The sequence below is a fragment of the Littorina saxatilis genome, linkage group LG14, assembly GCF_037325665.1.
Source record: "Littorina saxatilis isolate snail1 linkage group LG14, US_GU_Lsax_2.0, whole genome shotgun sequence".
Taxonomy (NCBI): Eukaryota; Metazoa; Mollusca; class Gastropoda; order Littorinimorpha; family Littorinidae; genus Littorina; species Littorina saxatilis.
This window is the reverse complement of record NC_090258.1, coordinates 45050507-45071077: the sequence shown is the minus strand read 5'-3', so window position 1 is coordinate 45071077 and position 20571 is coordinate 45050507. Positions and strand designations below refer to the sequence as shown.

At 49.4% G+C, this 20571-nt stretch overlaps 1 protein-coding gene across 1 annotated transcript; it reads left to right on the top strand.

Moving 5' to 3' along the window:
• The first annotated feature begins 390 nt into the window (after nt 1–390).
• Nucleotides 391–18787, top strand: LOC138946623 (separin-like). Its single transcript, XM_070318068.1, has 6 exons — nt 391–543; nt 2538–2711; nt 3025–3437; nt 4161–4244; nt 9957–10121; nt 16648–18787. Exons 1-6 carry the CDS (start codon nt 391–393, stop codon nt 16868–16870), a joined length of 1212 nt encoding a protein of 403 aa, XP_070174169.1. The 3' UTR covers nt 16871–18787.
• Nucleotides 18788–20571: the final 1784 nt, after the last annotated feature.

The window sequence follows — 20571 nt, the reverse complement described above, 5'->3', positions numbered from 1 at the left end:
TGTGTGTCCATTGATAAGTCTACCTTTTGATCACCATGGCGACAGAACCTGATAGAGGGGATGGAGAAGCATGTTAATATTATGTGTGTGTCCATTGATAAGTCTACCTTTTGATCACCATGGCGACAGAACCTGATAGAGGGGATGGAGAAGCATGTTAATATTATGTGTGTCCATTGATAAGTCTACCTTTTGATCACCATGGCGACAGAACCTGATAGAGGGGATGGAGAAGCATGTTAATATTATGTGTGTCCATTGATAAGTCTACCTTTTGATCACCATGGCAACAGAACCTGATAGAGGGCATGGAGAAGCATGTTAATATTATGTGTGTCCATTGATAAGTCTACCTTTTGATCACCATGGCAACAGAACCTGATAGAGGGCATGGAGAAGCACTGGCTGGGGGCGTGGAAGGGGCTGCTGGTGGGTCAGACGTCTGACGACTGCTACAACACAGATATGGACGTTGCCGCCACCAAGCTCTCCAAACTCATACACAAGTTTCTCTCCCTGAGATGTGCTGCAGGGAAAGCCAGGGTAGGTGTCATAGTTGTTTAATGTTTTGGTCTCATATGTTTTGATATGAAGGTTGATGTAGTGGTACAGTACCGATGGTGTGATATGAAGGTTGATGTAGTGGTACAGTACCGATGGTGTGATATGAAGGTTGATGTAGTGGTACAGTACCCATGGTGTGATATGAAGGTTGATGTAGTGGTACAGTACCCATGGTGTGATGAAGGTTGATGTAGTGGTACAGTACCCATGGTGTGATATGAAGGTTGATGTAGTGGTACTGTACCCATGGTGTGATATGAAGGTTGATGTAGTGGTACAGTACCCATGGTGTGATGAAGGTTGATGTAGTGGTACAGTACCCATGGTGTGATATGAAGGTTGATGTAGTGGTACAGTACCCATGGTGTGATATGAAGGTTGATGTAGTGGTACAGTACCCATGGTGTGATGAAGGTTGATGTAGTGGTACTGTACCCATGGTGTGATGAAGGTTGATGTAGTGGTACAGTACCCATGGTGTGATATGAAGGTTGATGTAGTGGTACAGTACCCATGGTGTGATATGAAGGTTGATGTAGTGGTACTGTACCCATGGTGTGATATGAAGGTTGATGTAGTGGTACAGTACCCATGGTGTGATATGAAGGTTGATGTAGTGGTACTGTACCCATGGTGTGATGAAGGTTGATGTAGTGGTACAGTACCCATGGTGTGATATGAAGGTTGATGTAGTGGTACAGTACCCATGGTGTGATATGAAGGTTGATGTAGTGGTACAGTACCCATGGTGTGATATGAAGGTTGATGTAGTGGTACAGTACCCATGGTGTGATATGAAGGTTGATGTAGTGGTACTGTACCCATGGTGTGATATGAAGGTTGATGTAGTGGTACAGTACCCATGGTGTGATATGAAGGTTGATGTAGTGGTACTGTACCCATGGTGTGATGAAGGTTGATGTAGTGGTACAGTACCCATGGTGTGATATGAAGGTTGATGTAGTGGTACAGTACCCATGGTGTGATATGAAGGTTGATGTAGTGGTACAGTACCCATGGTGTGATATGAAGGTTGATGTAGTGGTACGGTACCCATGGTGTGATATGAAGGTTGATGTAGTGGTACAGTACCCATGGTGTGATATGAAGGTTGATGTAGTGGTACAGTACCCATGGTGTGATATGAAGGTTGATGTAGTGGTACAGTACCCATGGTGTGATATGAAGGTTGATGTAGTGGTACAGTACCCATGGTGTGATGAAGGTTGATGTAGTGGTACTGTACCCATGGTGTGATATGAAGGTTGATGTAGTGGTACAGTACCCATGGTGTGATATGAAGGTTGATGTAGTGGTACAGTACCCATGGTGTGATATGAAGGTTGATGTAGTGGTACAGTACCCATGGTGTGATGAAGGTTGATGTAGTGGTACTGTACCCATGGTGTGATATGAAGGTTGATGTAGTGGTACAGTACCCATGGTGTGATATGAAGGTTGATGTAGTGGTACAGTACCCATGGTGTGATATGAAGGTTGATGTAGTGGTACAGTACCCATGGTGTGATATGAAGGTTGATGTAGTCCTACAGTACCGATGGTGTGGCATAAGAGGTAGAGAGTTTGCAGACAAAAAAACTCTTTCCTCCGAAATTCTCATGTGTCATGTATTTTTTTTACTATTATGTTTTTAAAAGTCCTTCCTTGGACAGTGAGTGAATTTCAGTGCAAGTTTTGTTGATGAGTTTTGAAAATATAATTATGCAATGTTCTAGAACCATTCATTTTTTTGCCTTTTCTTTTTTCGAGCCCAAATACTGCGTAACTGAAAGATTTTTTCTGGCGAAGAAATATTTGTCATTTGTGTGTGTCTGCCTGTTTTCAGTTTTCTGCGTTGAAGTTGCAGTAAGTCTGGCACATTTTGCGTGGGCAGTTTGAAGCCCTAACGAGTGTAAGTGAGATTTGCAGCCGAAGAAACTGTTGTGACTGTTCTGTGCTGGTCTGTGTCACAGCAAATAGTGGAGTTGATGCAGCACACCAGAGACCTACCCACAATCCTCTCTGGCGTGCTAAGAACAGACGTCGTCAGCAACACGGCTTTCCTGGAGGCCGTCACTTCTCAAGTGCTGGAGGTCATGCCCAAGGTCAAGGACGCTGACCTTCCTGTCATCTTCATACTGGACAAGGTCAGTCAAGGTTACTCAAATGACTATGGATCAGAAGTGATCACTTTGAAAAGTAAAGATGTAATGGTGGTTGCTTGCATAAAACAGCCGATAACAATCAACTCAGGTGGAAGCTGTGTCTTCTTGCAACCATCAGCTAAATAGATGTTCATGTCGTGAAGAGTTAAGCATGATGATGATCTTACCTGTGATGATCTTACCTGTGACTATGATGTTACCTGTGACTATGATACCTGTGATAATACCTGTGATGATACCTGTGATAATACCTGTGATAATACCTGTGATAATACCTGTGATAATACCTGTGCAGCACCTGGCCAACTTCCCCATGGAGCAGTTGAGCGTGACCCGAGACCAGCCCGTCACCAGAGTTCCCTCCCTTTCCCTCCTCCACCACCTCCTCCACCTGCACGGCCTCACGCCTTCCTCCTCCCAAACCAGCCCTCACACCTCTGGCAACAGGGACAGCAGTCAGGAGAGGAGTGGTGACAAGAGTGGTGACAAGAGTGGTGACAAGAGTGGTGACAAGAGTGGTGACAATCATCACAGCAGTAAGAAGAAGAATGACAGCGAGGGAAGTGTTGCTGGAAACAGGTGTGATGGTGAGGACAGTGAAGTGAGCGTGGCGCAGAGAGGGGTGGACCCCAGGTCTGTGTTCTACGTGCTCAATCCTGACGGGGATCTCACTCACACACAGACCTGTCTGCAGGGGCCCTATGAACGGTGAGTTGACCTGTCTGTCTCTCTGTCTCTGTCTGATTCTCTGTCCGTCTGTCTGTCTCTCTATTTAGAAACATGATTTCCAAAGGATGATGCAAACTTTTTAGGCTGACCTGCACGCATTAACTTGCCATTTGTTTCAAGAACTTACAGCTGAACATCATTGGCTTCTGTGTAACAGAAAGAAATGATACTTTGAGAACAATACAGCTGAACATCATTGGCTTCTGTGTAACAGAAAGAAATGATACTTTGAGAACAATACAGCTGAACATCATTGGCTTCTGTGTAACAGAAAGAAATGATACTTTGAGAACAATACAGCTGAACATCATTGGCTTCTGTGTAACAGAAAGAAATGATACTTTGAGAACAATACAGCTGAACATCATTGGCTTCTGTGTAACAGAAAGAAATGATACTTTGAGAACAATACAGCTGAACATCATTGGCTTCTGTACAGAAAGAAATGATACTTTGAGAAAAATATTAGACTGTACTGTAGATGACACATTTTGGTCTGTTGATCCCATATTATTATTATTATTATTATTGTGATCATTTTTATGCGCCTAATCTAGATATAGCCCTCGGCGCTTACATATTAATTTCTGCCGTTTGAAATGGAATTTTTTACAGATAGACAAACAGACATTTTTACACACACAATATAAGTTGAGTTCATTTCACGGTTTGCTGGAAAAAAAAGTGTGTTGTGTGTTTCAGAAACAAGGACTGGCAGGGGGTGACCGGGGTGGTGCCGACAGCGGAGCAATACATACAGGCCTTGACACAGCACGATCTCTACATGTCAGTATCATCCACACCTCTCTCTCACTGTGTCTCTGTCTCGCTGTCTGTCGTCTGTCTGTATCTCTCTCTCTCTCTGTCTCTCTCTCTGTCTGTCTGTCTCTCTCTCTTTCTCTTCCTTCTCTCTCCCCAGTTTCTTTCATCCCTCCCTCAATCATTGGTGTGTCATTGTGAAGCCAGGCTGGCAGACAGGTGTGACTGGACTCATTGTGAAGCCAGGCTGGCAGACAGGTGTGACTGGACTCATTGTGAAGCCAGGCTGGCAGACAGGTGTGACTGGACTCATTGTGAAGCCAGGCTGGCAGACAGGTGTGACTGGACTCATTGTGAAGCCAGGCTGGCAGACAGGTGTGACTGGACTCATTGTGAAGCCAGGCTGGCAGACAGGTGTGACTGGACTCATTGTGAAGCCAGGCTGGCAGACAGGTGTGACTGGACTCATTGTGAAGCCAGGCTGGCAGACAGGTGTGACTGGACTCATTGTGAAGCCAGGCTGGCAGACAGGTGTGACTGGGCTCATTGTGAAGCCAGGCTGGCAGACAGGTGTGACTGGGCTCATTGTGAAGCCAGGCTGGCAGACAGGTGTGACTGGACTCATTGTGAAGCCAGGCTGGCAGACAGGTGTGACTGGGCTCATTGTGAAGCCAGGCTGGCAGACAGGTGTGACTGGACTCATTGTGAAGCCAGGCTGGCAGACAGGTGTGACTGGGCTCATTGTGAAGCCAGGCTGGCAGACAGGTGTGACTGGACTCATTGTGAAGCCAGGCTGGCAGACAGGTGTGACTGGGCTCATTGTGAAGCCAGGCTGGCAGACAGGTGTGACTGGACTCATTGTGAAGCCAGGCTGGCAGACAGGTGTGACTGGGCTCATTGTGAAGCCAGGCTGGCAGACAGGTGTGACTGGACTCATTGTGAAGCCAGGCTGGCAGACAGGTGTGACTGGACTCATTGTGAAGCCAGGCTGGCAGACAGGTGTGACTGGGCTCATTGTGAAGCCAGGCTGGCAGACAGGTGTGACTGGACTCATTGTGAAGCCAGGCTGGCAGACAGGTGTGACTGGGCTCATTGTGAAGCCAGGCTGGCAGACAGGTGTGACTGGACTCATTGTGAAGCCAGGCTGGCAGACAGGTGTGACTGGACTCATTGTGAAGCCAGGCTGGCAGACAGGTGTGACTGGACTCATTGTGAAGCCAGGCTGGCAGACAGGTGTGACTGGACTCATTGTGAAGCCAGGCTGGCAGACAGGTGTGACTGGACTCATTGTGAAGCCAGGCTGGCAGACAGGTGTGACTGGACTCATTGTGAAGCCAGGCTGGCAGACAGGTGTGACTGGACTCATTGTGAAGCCAGGCTGGCAGACAGGTGTGACTGGACTCATTGTGAAGCCAGGCTGGCAGACAGGTGTGACTGGACTCATTGTGAAGCCAGGCTGGCAGACAGGTGTGACTGGGCTCATTGTGAAGCCAGGCTGGCAGACAGGTGTGACTGGACTCATTGTGAAGCCAGGCTGGCAGACAGGTGTGACTGGACTCATTGTGAAGCCAGGCTGGCAGACAGGTGTGACTGGACTCATTGTGAAGCCAGGCTGGCAGACAGGTGTGACTGGACTCATTGTGAAGCCAGGCTGGCAGACAGGTGTGACTGGGCTCATTGTGAAGCCAGGCTGGCAGACAGGTGTGACTGGACTCATTGTGAAGCCAGGCTGGCAGACAGGTGTGACTGGGCTCATTGTGAAGCCAGGCTGGCAGACAGGTGTGACTGGACTCATTGTGAAGCCAGGCTGGCAGACAGGTGTGACTGGGCTCATTGTGAAGCCAGGCTGGCAGACAGGTGTGACTGGACTCATTGTGAAGCCAGGCTGGCAGACAGGTGTGACTGGACTCATTGTGAAGCCAGGCTGGCAGACAGGTGTGACTGGACTCATTGTGAAGCCAGGCTGGCAGACAGGTGTGACTGGACTCATTGTGAAGCCAGGCTGGCAGACAGGTGTGACTGGGCTCATTGTGAAGCCAGGCTGGCAGACAGGTGTGACTGGACTCATTGTGAAGCCAGGCTGGCAGACAGGTGTGACTGGACTCATTGTGAAGCCAGGCTGGCAGACAGGTGTGACTGGACTCATTGTGAAGCCAGGCTGGCAGACAGGTGTGACTGGACTCATTGTGAAGCCAGGCTGGCAGACAGGTGTGACTGGACTCATTGTGAAGCCAGGCTGGCAGACAGGTGTGACTGGACTCATTGTGAAGCCAGGCTGGCAGACAGGTGTGACTGGGCTCATTGTGAAGCCAGGCTGGCAGACAGGTGTGACTGGACTCATTGTGAAGCCAGGCTGGCAGACAGGTGTGACTGGACTCATTGTGAAGCCAGGCTGGCAGACAGGTGTGACTGGGCTCATTGTGAAGCCAGGCTGGCAGACAGGTGTGACTGGACTCATTGTGAAGCCAGGCTGGCAGACAGGTGTGACTGGACTCATTGTGAAGCCAGGCTGGCAGACAGGTGTGACTGGACTCATTGTGAAGCCAGGCTGGCAGACAGGTGTGACTGGACTCATTGTGAAGCCAGGCTGGCAGACAGGTGTGACTGGACTCATTGTGAAGCCAGGCTGGCAGACAGGTGTGACTGGACTCATTGTGAAGCCAGGCTGGCAGACAGGTGTGACTGGACTCATTGTGAAGCCAGGCTGGCAGACAGGTGTGACTGGACTCATTGTGAAGCCAGGCTGGCAGACAGGTGTGACTGGACTCATTGTGAAGCCAGGCTGGCAGACAGGTGTGACTGGACTCATTGTGAAGCCAGGCTGGCAGACAGGTGTGACTGGACTCATTGTGAAGCCAGGCCGGCAGACAGGTGTGACTGGACTCATTGTGAAGCCAGGCTGGCAGACAGGTGTGACTGGACTCATTGTGAAGCCAGGCTGGCAGACAGGTGTGACTGGACTCATTGTGAAGCCAGGCTGGCAGACAGGTGTGACTGGACTCATTGTGAAGCCAGGCTGGCAGACAGGTGTGACTGGACTCATTGTGAAGCCAGGCTGGCAGACAGGTGTGACTGGACTCATTGTGAAGCCAGGCTGGCAGACAGGTGTGACTGGACTCATTGTGAAGCCAGGCTGGCAGACAGGTGTGACTGGACTCATTGTGAAGCCAGGCTGGCAGACAGGTGTGACTGGACTCATTGTGAAGCCAGGCTGGCAGACAGGTGTGACTGGACTCATTGTGAAGCCAGGCTGGCAGACAGGTGTGACTGGACTCATTGTGAAGCCAGGCTGGCAGACAGGTGTGACTGGACTCATTGTGAAGCCAGGCTGGCAGACAGGTGTGACTGGACTCATTGTGAAGCCAGGCTGGCAGACAGGTGTGACTGGACTCATTGTGAAGCCAGGCTGGCAGACAGGTGTGACTGGACTCATTGTGAAGCCAGGCCGGCAGACAGGTGTGACTGGACTCATTGTGAAGCCAGGCTGGCAGACAGGTGTGACTGGACTCATTGTGAAGCCAGGCTGGCAGACAGGTGTGACTGGACTCATTTTGAAGCCAGGCTGGCAGACAGGTGTGACTGGACTCATTGTGAAGCCAGGCTGGCAGACAGGTGTGACTGGACTCATTGTGAAGCCAGGCTGGCAGACAGGTGTGACTGGACTCATTGTGAAGCCAGGCTGGCAGACAGGTGTGACTGGACTCATTGTGAAGCCAGGCTGGCAGACAGGTGTGACTGGACTCATTGTGAAGCCAGGCTGGCAGACAGGTGTGACTGGACTCATTGTGAAGCCAGGCTGGCAGACAGGTGTGACTGGGCTCATTGTGAAGCCAGGCTGGCAGACAGGTGTGACTGGACTCATTGTGAAGCCAGGCTGGCAGACAGGTGTGACTGGACTCATTGTGAAGCCAGGCTGGCAGACAGGTGTGACTGGGCTCATTGTGAAGCCAGGCTGGCAGACAGGTGTGACTGGACTCATTGTGAAGCCAGGCTGGCAGACAGGTGTGACTGGACTCATTGTGAAGCCAGGCTGGCAGACAGGTGTGACTGGGCTCATTGTGAAGCCAGGCTGGCAGACAGGTGTGACTGGACTCATTGTGAAGCCAGGCTGGCAGACAGGTGTGACTGGACTCATTGTGAAGCCAGGCTGGCAGACAGGTGTGACTGGGCTCATTGTGAAGCCAGGCTGGCAGACAGGTGTGACTGGGCTCATTGTGAAGCCAGGCTGGCAGACAGGTGTGACTGGGCTCATTGTGAAGCCAGGCTGGCAGACAGGTGTGACTGGGCTCATTGTGAAGCCAGGCTGGCAGACAGGTGTGACTGGACTCATTGTGAAGCCAGGCTGGCAGACAGGTGTGACTGGACTCATTGTGAAGCCAGGCTGGCAGACAGGTGTGACTGGACTCATTGTGAAGCCAGGCTGGCAGACAGGTGTGACTGGGCTCATTGTGAAGCCAGGCTGGCAGACAGGTGTGACTGGGCTCATTGTGAAGCCAGGCTGGCAGACAGGTGTGACTGGACTCATTGTGAAGCCAGGCTGGCAGACAGGTGTGACTGGACTCATTGTGAAGCCAGGCTGGCAGACAGGTGTGACTGGGCTCATTGTGAAGCCAGGCTGGCAGACAGGTGTGACTGGGCTCATTGTGAAGCCAGGCTGGCAGACAGGTGTGACTGGACTCATTGTGAAGCCAGGCTGGCAGACAGGTGTGACTGGGCTCATTGTGAAGCCAGGCTGGCAGACAGGTGTGACTGGACTCATTGTGAAGCCAGGCTGGCAGACAGGTGTGACTGGACTCATTGTGAAGCCAGGCTGGCAGACAGGTGTGACTGGGCTCATTGTGAAGCCAGGCTGGCAGACAGGTGTGACTGGACTCATTGTGAAGCCAGGCTGGCAGACAGGTGTGACTGGACTCATTGTGAAGCCAGGCTGGCAGACAGGTGTGACTGGACTCATTGTGAAGCCAGGCTGGCAGACAGGTGTGACTGGACTCATTGTTACCTGTCTCTGCAGCTTCCTGTCTTGGGCACTGGAACTTTGTCTTTTGTGTCCCCACTGTTCCATGTCTTTTGTGTCCCCACTGTTCCATGTCTTTTGTGTCCCCACTGTTCCATGTCTTTTGTGTCCCCACTGTTCCATGTCTTTTGTGTCCCCACTGTTCCATGTCTTTTGTGTCCCCACTGTTCCATGTCTTTTGTGTCCCCACTGTTCCATGTCTTTTGTGTCCCCACTGTTCCATGTCTTTTGTGTCCCCACTGTTCCATGTCTTTTGTGTCCCCACTGTTCCATGTCTTTTGTGTCCCCACTGTTCCATGTCTTTTGTGTCCCCACTGTTCCATGTCTTTTGTGTCCCCACTGTTCCATGTCTTTTGTGTCCCCACTGTTCCATGTCTTTTGTGTCCCCACTGTTCCATGTCTTTTGTGTCCCCACTGTTCCATGTCTTTTGTGTCCCCACTGTTCCATGTCTTTTGTGTCCCCACTGTTCCATGTCTTTTGTGTCCCCACTGTTCCATGTTTCGTTATTTTCTTAGTTGTCTTTTGTGTCCCCGCTGTTCCATGTTTCGTTATTTTCTTAGTTGTCAAAATTGTCTGTCTGTTCTCATCTCTTGCTGTGTGCCATACAATTCAGTTTCACAGTTTGACCACAGATGACTTTTGTAGCGCTGGATTGCTGCTGTTGATGTTTTGATGTGTGTGTGTGGTTGTGTTCACGTCATGTCTGTTTTGATTTGATGAACAGCTACTCAGGACACGGGAGTGGCAGCAAGTACTTTTCTCGGGAGGAGGTTCTCAAGCTTCGTTGTCGCGCTGTGGTGCTGTTGTTCGGCTGTAGCAGTGTCAAGGTCGACCTGTACCGTGACCTTGACCCAGACGCCTACTTCTACAGCTACCTCTTGGCTGGAAGGTACTGACCATTTCACATCATGCATATCTCTCTGATTTTTTCTTCTCTCTCTTGTTTCTCTATCTCTGTTATTAAATTACATAACTTTACCCAACTCACGTATAGCAATTAACTCTAGTTCAGTGCTGGTAACGCTGTTCGCGTCCCCTTGGTAACAAGGGAGACCACTCTAAAAAAGAGAGTGAGCCATCCCATAATGTCCGACCAACTACTGGTCTGACTTCCGTATGCGTGCGCATAGGCCGCCATTTGTATCATTCCATACTCAGCGTTCAAGGGAACGGGACGTGTTTTCGTTCGCTCTGGCTGTGCTCAGCCTTTCTCCTACGTCTTAGGACTTGGATTTCGCCCCTTGGTCGCCGCCTGAGCCTTGCACCTGTACCTCTGCTGTATTTGGTGAGATCTTTCTGTTTTACTTGTAACTTTAGCGACATTTTGTCGCTCATCTCGGACTTACGAAATTTTTCTCTGAAATTTTTTTTGTGAGTTTGTTTGTTGACATGGCGGAAGCGGCGCTGAAAGATAGCGCTAAGAGAAAGCCTAGTGCGAGACAGGTTGCTACTGATGCCTCGCCCAGTAAGAAAGGGTCTCGTAATGCTAAAAATTCCGGTCATGACGTTTCTGCTTTTTCTGCCTTGCCAGCTAAATCACCGGTTTTGGCGGCCATGCTCGCTTCCCCCGTTTTGTCTAAGCAGATTCCAGTTAAGGGTACGCCTGTAGAAGTTCCTGGTGTTGTTTCTGGGACGCCTAGTGGCCCAGTTTTGGCTCCTGCGGATGTAGCGTCTTTGGTGCTCACTTTGAGCTCACAGGTCTCGACCTTGGCGGCCGAGCTTTCTTCAACACGGGCGGAGTTGCGCGCCCTCCCTTCCGGTGTTGCGGACCCGCCTTCGCTTGCCAGGATCCGGCCCTCGCCCTCTGCTACGGCTTCAAGGTCGACTGTCACTACGCGGGTTGATGTGCACACTTCTCAGGACGGTGACGTTTGTGATGTGTCTCTGCTGAACTCGCCGGTTCACGGCAAAGGTTTGTCTACCCCACGAGTAGCCGGGTTCTCCGGTGAAAGTGGGGTGCGTGTTCTGGAGGAAAAGGCGACCTCGGCTGCAAAGCCTGCGAGCCGTAATAGCCCCGACAGCCTGGCTGACCCCTCGCGCAGAAGCGCCCGGTCAGTTGGGTCGACGGGCCCTGTTCAGCGAAAGGGCGTTGCGCTCCTACCCCCTTCTTTGGAGGAACGTGGGGAGCCGCATCGTCCTCTCCCGCCCGGGGGGCAGGGAGTGGTTGACCTGGATGACCTTTCGGTTGACCAGGAGAGTCTCTCTGGGGGTCACCTTCCCGATTGCCCTTTTGAGCAAGAGGGAGAGGTCGACGAGGGTACGTCCGCCATGGGGGACGACCTTCAACTTACTTTGCCGTCAAGGTTGCCAAGCGCAGTGGCGCTGGCCGCCGAGACGGCATTTAAGTATTTTCCTGAAGGGGTGGCTGAAAGTAGGTCAAAGCTTCCACCACCTCGTTCTGCCTTTGATGATTTCCGGTCGGCTCGAGAGCAGAAACCTCAGTTCCGATTCCGCGAATCTTCGTCAATTGCCTACGAAATGGCAAACGTCTTTAAGGCCAAACGTGGTCCGCCGGTGCCTCTGTTGTTGCAACATGGGGAGGCTCCGGACGATGTTATGGACTGGCTTGCGAAGCCCGGGGGTCAAGTTTCTGGTTCCTCGAATTGCAGGTTTGCCCCTCAGTCAGTCAACTTAATTGAGTCATTCGCCCTGCCGTCGGCCGTGCTTCCGGTGTCACCGGGAATGGCTGTGTTGCGCGAGGACACGTACAGTAAGGATAAGCCTGTTCCTTTTACTGACGCGTCGCTTGCGGCTATTGAAGAAGCGGGCAGGTCGTTGTTGGAGCTCTCTTCTGTGTCAGAGTCTCTACAAAGGTCGTTGTCAAGGTCAATCGCCACATCACTTGACCCTTTCGAGTTCAGGTTCGACGCTTCGGCTTTGGATGTCACCACCCTTCTCTCCACGCTGGCTAAGGTTTCGAAAGAACAGATGTCTCTTTCGGCTAAACTTTATGCCCATGCAGTTCACTCCAGGAGATCTGCCTTTTTGGCAGGTTCCAGGATTCGGGACAGGGCTAATGTGGAGAGCTTGAAGGTCTCTCCGTTCACGGACGGGGCTCTTTTGGGTCAGTCGTCCATTGACGCGTTCCAGAAAGAGTCACAGGATGCAAGGGACATTGCTTTCTCTCACCTTGCGCTACAAGGTTTCCAGAAGGTTCCTAAGCCTCAGACTCAGACCGCCAGCAAGCCTCAGAACTCTTCTTCTGGCGGCGGTGGCAAGTCACAAAAGCAGTCTTTCGCTTCGAGGGGTAGGGGCCGCGGGGCTCCTTACCCTAAGAGGGGTCAATCTTTTGGAGGATCTAGGGGGTCGGGGCGCAAGCCTCACCCCCAATGATGTGTTCCCGAACCTCTCATCCCGGTAGCCCCCGCACTGGTTGTAGCGGGCGGCCCATCCAGGGCCCTCACTTCCTGGCTGCAGCTAGTGGACAGCAAGTGGGTTACCGGGATAGTGAGTTCGGGATTCCGGCTTCTCTGGTCAGGGGAGAAGGCACCTCTGACCAGGATAATTCCGCCATGCAGGGCTCCAAGGGATTCGGAGGCAAGGGCCGCCGTGCAAAAGGAGGTGACTGCTCTTCTGCTCAAGGGAGCAATAGAGGAGGTCACGGACTTACAGTCCCCGGGGTTTTACGGCAGACTTTTTGTAGTGCCAAAAGCCTCGGGGGCTTGGAGGCCTGTCTTGGATTTGTCAGCCCTCAACAAGTTCTTACGGGCTATCAAGTTCACGATGGAGACTACGACCTCAGTTCGGGAGGCTCTGCGTCCGGGGGACTGGGCGACGTCTGTCGATCTCACAGATGCATACTTTCATGTGCTGATGCTTGTAGCAGACAGAAAGTGGCTACGCTTCCCCTGGGGAGACAGAGTATATCAGTTCAGGGCCCTTCCTTTTGGCCTGTCTCTAGCGCCGTGGATCTTTACGATGATCGTCAGACAGCTTTGTGCTCTGGTAAGAAAGAACGGTGTTCGTCTCAGAGCATATTTGGACGATTGGTTGATCCTCCATCAGGACAAAGAGCGTTGCGAGGCTCACACTCGGGGAGTGCTCAGTCAGGCCTCGCAGCTAGGATTCTCGATAAACCTGGTAAAGTCGGAGTTGGTGCCATCTCAGAACTTTGTTTATCTGGGCATGGATTTCGACACCCGGAACTGGTCTGTCCGTCCTTCTCAGAGAAGGATCGACAAGCTCCAGGATCTGATACGTTCTCTTTACGGAGAGAATCGGGCCAGTGTGCGGGTTCTGGCCTCGGTTCTGGGCCAAATGGATTCAATGGCGACTCTCATCCCGTTAGGCCGGGTTCACAAGAGGCCTTTCCAGTCTGCTCTGCAGGCTCGTTGGGATCAGTCATCCCAAGGCTGGAATCTTCAGATAGCTCTGGGTTCATGGTTTCTGCGCACAACTCGCATTTGGTTGCTCCCTCTGTTGTTCCAGGGAGTGCCCATTGTTCGCAAGCCTCCAGAGAGCGAGCTCTTCACGGACGCCTCTCTGATGGGGTGGGGAGCTCATCTAGACGAGCAGACGGTGTCAGGGGTTTGGGACTCATCCCAGTCCTCCCTGCACATCAATGTGCTAGAGTTGGAGGCCGTCTCTTTGGCGCTGCATGCGTTCAGGCCTTTTCTGGTGGGCAAGCATGTCAGGCTCCACACAGACAACACCACTGTGGCGGCCTATGTGAACAGACAGGGGGGGACGCGTTCTCCCAGTCTGTCAGACAAAGCTTGCTGTCTTCTGACCTGGTGTCACACTCAAGACATTCTGCTTTCAGCCGTGTATCTGAGGGGCAGTCTGAACGTCCTTGCGGACACTTTGAGCAGAGGGGACAAGGTGGTTCACTCAGAATGGACTCTTTCACACCATGCCCTACAGCGTCTCTGGGCTCAGGTAGACAAGCCCAAGATCGACCTGTTTGCCACGAGGTTCTCGGCGAGACTTCCTCTCTTTGTGTCCCCCTTCCCGGATGCTCTGGCCTGGAAGGTAAATGCATTGGAAATAGACTGGACAAACCTGACAGCGTATGCCTTCCCTCCGTTCTGCCTTTTGGGCAAGGTACTAAGAAAGGTCGACTTGGAGAAACCAGCGCTGGTTCTGGTCGCTCCTCTTTGGCCAAGCCAGCACTGGTTTCCAGACTTGCTGCGTCTAGCAGTTCGGCCCCCGATCCCTCTCGCCGTGAAAAAGGGAGATCTTGTTCAGCCTCGGTCAGGCATCCCCCACGAAGATCCGCGGATCCTGAGCCTTCACGCCTGGATTCTGTCCGAAGCTCTTTGCTTAAGGCAGGGGCCTCTGCCTCCACTTTGAAATTTGTCCGTCATGCCCATAGGGAGTCCACGACTTCTGTGTACTCCTCCCACTGGGCGGCATGGTCTAGGTGGTGCTCTCTTAACGGGGTTAATCCTTTATCACCTAGATCGATGCAGGTTGCCAACCACCTGGCTTGGTTGGCAGAACAGGGAGTTTCACCCTCGTCTCTTCGCGTACGGAGGTCAGCGATCTCCTCAACTCTTTCGCAACTCGGACACAAGATTACACTCGGCGGAGTGGTAGCTAGTGTCATTAAGGGTGCCTCCCTTACAGCCGCGCGCGCTAGGTCACGTCTCCCTGCCTGGGACTTGATGCTTGTTTTGCGGTTTTTAGCCTCGGAGAGTTTTGAGCCCATTCTCTCGGCATCCTTGATTAATGTTACACGCAAGGCGGTTTTTCTTTTGCTGCTCGCAACCTCTCGGAGAGGTAGCGAGGTTCATGCATTGTCAGGTTTAGAGAAGGATATTGGTTTTGAGAAAGATGGGTCTGTTTCTCTTAAATTTACACCAGGTTTCCTTGCTAAGAACCAGAAACCTGGGCATATCTCTCCTGTACTCCACATCCGGCCTCTGAGCGGTGTTCTCGCTCCGGGCGACCCTGATGTAGTTAATTGTCCTGTCAGGTCTCTCAGTAGCTACCTGTCACGCACAAGGCACCTCCGTTCAGAAAATCAAAAACTGCTATTTATATCTCTGAATACGGCGAGGCATAAGGACATCGCAAAGGTTACGTTGACTAAGTGGGTCTCCAATCTTATCAAACAAGCTTATGCCTGGTGGGAGGTACAATCTGGAGATATTAGGGCGTTCTTGCCTCTCACGGCAGCCAGGACACACGAGGCAAGAGCATGGGCTTCGTCACTGGCAGTCCTCAGGTCTGGCCGGCTTACTGAGGTACTGGAGTCAGCCTATTGGAGATCTGAAGATATCTTCATCAATTACTATCTCAGGGACGTCTCTTCACTGAGACAGGACGGCAGTTCTGCGCTACCTTCTTTGGTAGCTGCAGGACAGGTCCTTCATGCTTGAATTTTGGTAAGTACCCACCACCTATAGTAGCAATCTGCTATACGTGAGTTGGGTAAAGTTATGTAATTTAATCCAAAATTTTAGTAATAAATTTTAATTTAATTAATATACTTACCCAACTCACGTCGTTTATTCCCTCCCGCCTCCCCGCTGTGGTTGGTTTTGGGTCTAAAAAAGAAGTGAGTTGGGCTTCGTATGGTATGATACAAATGGCGGCCTATGCGCACGCATACGGAAGTCAGACCAGTAGTTGGTCGGACATTATGGGATGGCTCACTCTCTTTTTTAGAGTGGTCTCCCTTGTTACCAAGGGGACGCGAACAGCGTTATCAGCACTGAACTAGAGTTAATTGCTATACGTGAGTTGGGTAAGTATATTAATTAAATTAAAATTTATTACTAAAATTTTGGATTTCTTCTCTCTCTCTCTCTCTCTCTCTCTCTCTCTCTCTCTCTCTCTCTCTTTTCTTCTCTTTCTCGTTTCTCTCTTTCTCAGTCTCATCTCTCTCTCACTCTGTCATGTTTTCTTTTCCTTCTTTGTTATTTTTGTTCCCTCCTCTCTCCCCCTCTCTCTCTCCCCCCTCCTCTCTCTCTCCCCCTCTCTCTCTTTCTCCCCTACTAGTCACGCAAGTGTAACGCCGACCGGTGGTTTCTTGGCTTTAAATATTTGTGGTCTGCAGATTGATTGGTTTTATGAGTGTGTGTTAACTGTTGGATCAGTATTTTCCTTTGTGTGTACATACTATACCTTGCTTTTTACCCTTAGTCTTAGATATTTTTGTTTACCTATGGCTTTCGTGTCTGTGTGTTTGTTTGTTCGTACTCATAATTGATAAACTAGTTTGCTATGTTTTTGTTGTTATTAATGTTTTGTTCATTTGTCCTTTTACCCCTTTTATGAATGATGCAGAAATTGTTGTTTTACCTTGTCTATAAGGCTTTTATTAGCTAATGACAATAAAGTGTCAAAGCGTCTCTCTCTCTCTCTCTCTCTCTCTCTCTCTCTCTCTCTCTCTCTCTCTCTCTCTCTCTCTCTCTCTCTCTCTCTCACGCTTGATTATGAATGCGTTTAATTGACTTGTGTGTTCTCAGCCCGTGTGTGCTGGGCAACCTGTGGGACATCACTGACCGCGACATCGACCTCTTCTGTCTGGAGCTCCTCCACCTCTGGTTGGCCCACCAGGGGACACAACCACGCCTCTCGCTCGCCACCCTTGTGCAGAAAGCTCGCCGCGTTGTCAGGATACGCTGGCTCAACGGCTGTTCCCCCGTTGTGTATGGTCTGCCCATGTCTCTCAACCGTCCCAACAAATGACCATTTCAAAGGAACAGTTGGCACAAGATACAATTTGGTGATTGCTGAGATAATTATGTTTGGTAAGGTTATGGACTGCCCATGTCTCTCGTCTGTCCCAACAAATGACCGTGCTGGTGATACGAACTTGAAAGGAACAATTGGCACAAGATACCAGTTGTTGATCGCGGAGACAGGGTAGGGACTGCCCGTGTCTCTCATACATCCAAACTAATGACCGTGCTGCTGATACAAACTTGAAAGGAACTGTACGCACAAGATACGAGCTGCTCATTGCTAAGAGAATTCTGTTTGTGAATGGACTGCCCGAGTGTGTCACAATTCCCAGGAAATGATCATGCTGGTGATACTTGAAAAGAACAGTTTGCACAAGATGTGAGTTGGTGATCGCTGAGATAAATCTGTTTTGTATGGGCTGCAGTCGTCTCAACTGTAAGGCAAAAAAAGAAAAAAATAGTCTGTTTACGTTAACCCGACCGACCCTATTTTTTTCGTGCGACCCTAGACTTTTTTTTGGCATTTGGAGGAGAAAAAAAAATCTTGTTTTTTTTTCCAAATTAACGTAAAAATATGGTTTTTTGGAGAAAAAAAAATCCCGACCTACCGACCCTATTTTTTTGTGCCTATGTTACCGTAAACAGACCTTTTTTTTTTGGCCTAATAAGTTCACGAGATAATCATGATCTGCTTCGCTGTGCGAGGATTGGCTGTGATTCTCTTTCCCCAACAGAAGCAAGCCTGGCGACAGTTGCACGCGGAGAGAACAGTTTGTACAACAGGAGGTGGTTCAGACAAGTCGGAAGTGCAGAATGTCTTCCTCTTCTAACCAAGGACAGGTCGGAAGTGCAGAATGTCTTCCTCTTCTAACCAAGGACAGGTCAGAAGTGCAGAATGTCTTCCTCTTCTAACCAAGGACAGGTCAGAAGTGCAGAATGTCTTCCTCTTCTAACCAAGGACAGGTCAGAAGTGCAGAATGTCTTCCTCTTCTAACCAAGGACAGGTCAGAAGCAGGGATCGCGTTTACCGGTAATTTCCGGTATTTTACCGGTTAAGATTCGCCAATACCGGAAAAAAAAGTGGATGTCGGTCAGACGTACCGATTGTTATTTGGTTTGACCGGTAAAAAAAAGTAGTAATTACAAAAATCGTTTGTCAGTACGAGGGGGAGAGAGAGAGAGACAGACAGAGAGAGAGAGAGACAGACAGAGAGAGAGAGAGAGACTCAGAACTTTATTACAAAAGGAGAGAGAGAGAGAGAGAGAGAGAGAGAGAGAGAGAGAGAGATTTGGATGGCTTGTTGTGACAGCGCTACAATGTTGCGATTATGTCTCCATTGATGACACTTGATGTCAAGGTGTCAAACATGACGTCAAAACAAGGAGGCGAGCTCCGAAATGTCTTTCAGTACGATTGTGCCAGATCTAAAGTATTTGCTAGCAGATTATTTGAGCAATGTAGGTGGTCAGGGGAGCGGAGAAATCTTTCTTGTCGCCGAGAAAAAGATCTACACACACAGACATCAGACATCAGACTTTTCGCGCCATTTCTTTCGGTTCCCGGTCCATCGTAAAATCTTTCAGTTTATGAGAAACTGAAAGACAATAAGGGACGGCGTCTAACTATAGCCGACATAGCACCATACCGGGAAATCACGTACTCACACCAGCTTAGATCTTTGTCTACATACAGTTGATTATTGTGAGGCGAAAGTGAAACTGTAACAGTAAGTAACTAGTGAGTAAGTCTTCCAGTTGCGTGATTACTATTTGCTTTCCTATTTTATTTCGGAAGTCTCTCTCTCTCTCTCTCTCTCTCTCTCTCTCTCTCTCTCTCTCTCTCTCTCTCTCTCACACACAGAGCGGCTGCTGATGTGTCACTGTCAAGTTGTGCGACAGTTGCTTTGAGGGGGGGGGGGGGGGGGAACGTCCGCATATATATCACTGACATTGATAAACATTGATTTAATGTATTGTAAGTCATTGTTTGTCTTTTACTGGTTGCCTTGGCAAGCTTACCGATTTTCGTGAGAGCCTTGTAGCCAGCTCATGACGTCATACCGGTTTGAAAAATACCTAGCGCGATCACTGCAGAAGTGCAGAATGTCTTCCTCTTCTAACCAAGGACAGAAAGATACAAGAAACTTTGAACTGCGTTTTTTTTTTGACTCACATGCGAAGCAAAAGTGAGTCTATGTACTCACCCGAGTCGTCCGTCCGTCCGTCCGTCCGGACGTCCGTCCGGACGTCCGTCCGGACGTCCGTCCGTCCGGAAAACTTTAACGTTGGATATTTCTTGGACACTATTCAGTCTATCAGTACCAAATTTGGCAAGATGGTGTATGATGACAAGGCCCCAAAAAACATACATAGCATCTTGACCTTGCTTCAAGGTCAAGGTCGCAGGGGCCATAAATGTTGCCTAAAAAACAGCTATTTTTCACATTTTTCCCATTTTCTCTGAAGTTTTTGAGATTCAATACCTCACCTATATATGATATATAGGGCAAAGTAAGCCCCATCTTTTGATACCAGTTTGGTTTACCTTGCTTCAAGGTCAAGGTCACAGGAGCTCTTCAAAGTTGGATTGTATACATATTTTGAAGTGACCTTGACCCTGAACTATGGAAGATAACTGTTTCAAACTTAAAAATTATGTGGGGCACATGTTATGTTTTCATCATGAGACACATTTGGTCACATATGATCAAGGTCAAGGTCACTTTGACCCTTATAAAATGTGACCAAAATAAGGTAGTGAACCACTAAAAGTGACCATATCTCATGGTAGAAAGAGCCAATAAGCACCATTGTACTTCCTATGTCTTGAATTAACAGCTTTGTGTTGCATGACCTTGGATGACCTTGACCTTGGGTCAAGGTCACATGTATTTTGGTAGGAAAAATGTGTAAAGCATGTGAGTCGTATGGGCTTTGCCCTTCTTGTTTTTTTATCAATTTGTGATGACGTCAACATGTGATTTCAGACAGAGACCAAGTTTCACAGGCTGAATATTCTTCAGTGTAACTACATGTGAGTTGTTAGAATGAACAAGTGATTTGAGAGACGCAAAGTTATGAAGAGTATTGTTGCATGCGAGTTGTTACTGTTAGAATGAACAATCACAACATGAGAAATGATGGGTGACGGAGGGGTAGCAGTCAACTACGGGAAACTCTATTTATTTGTCAGTATTTATTTTTAACGTGATTAAGTCATTTGTGTAGCTGTTCTGTGTGTTCTGGGCCACTGGATCGACTTTGGTTTATCAATTTGTGATGACGTCAACATGTGATTTCAGACAGAGACCAAGTTTCACAGGCTGAATATTCTTCAGTGTAACTACATGTGAGTTGTTAGAATGAACAAGTGATTTGAGAGACGCAAAGTTATGAAGAGTATTGTTGCATGCGAGTTGTTACTGTTAGAATGAACAATCACAACATGAGAAATGATGGGTGACGGAGGGGTAGCAGTCAACTACGGGAAACTCTATTTATTTGTCAGTATTTATTTTTAACGTGATTAAGTCATTTGTGTAGCTGTTCTGTGTGTTCTGGGCCACTGGATCGACTTTGGCCGTTCTCTTGATTGTGTAGCTGTTCAGTGTGTTCTGGGCCACTGGATCGACTTTAGCCGTTCTCTTGATTAGCTTTTATGTTGATTGTGTCAAGTGTGCTATTACAAGTTCCACATATATGTTG

What these genes read in the sequence shown, in the direction of transcription:
- LOC138946623 (XM_070318068.1), top strand. Translation starts at nt 391, where the DNA reads ATGGAGAAGCACTGGCTGGGGGCGTGGAAGGGGCTGCTGGTGGGTCAG. An exon ending in GTGCTGCAGGGAAAGCCAGG is followed by an intron (nt 544 to 2,537) that starts GTAGGTGTCATA and finishes TCTGTGTCACAG; the next exon opens with CAAATAGTGGAGTTGATGCA. An exon ending in TCATCTTCATACTGGACAAG is followed by an intron (nt 2,712 to 3,024) that starts GTCAGTCAAGGT and finishes ATACCTGTGCAG; the next exon opens with CACCTGGCCAACTTCCCCAT.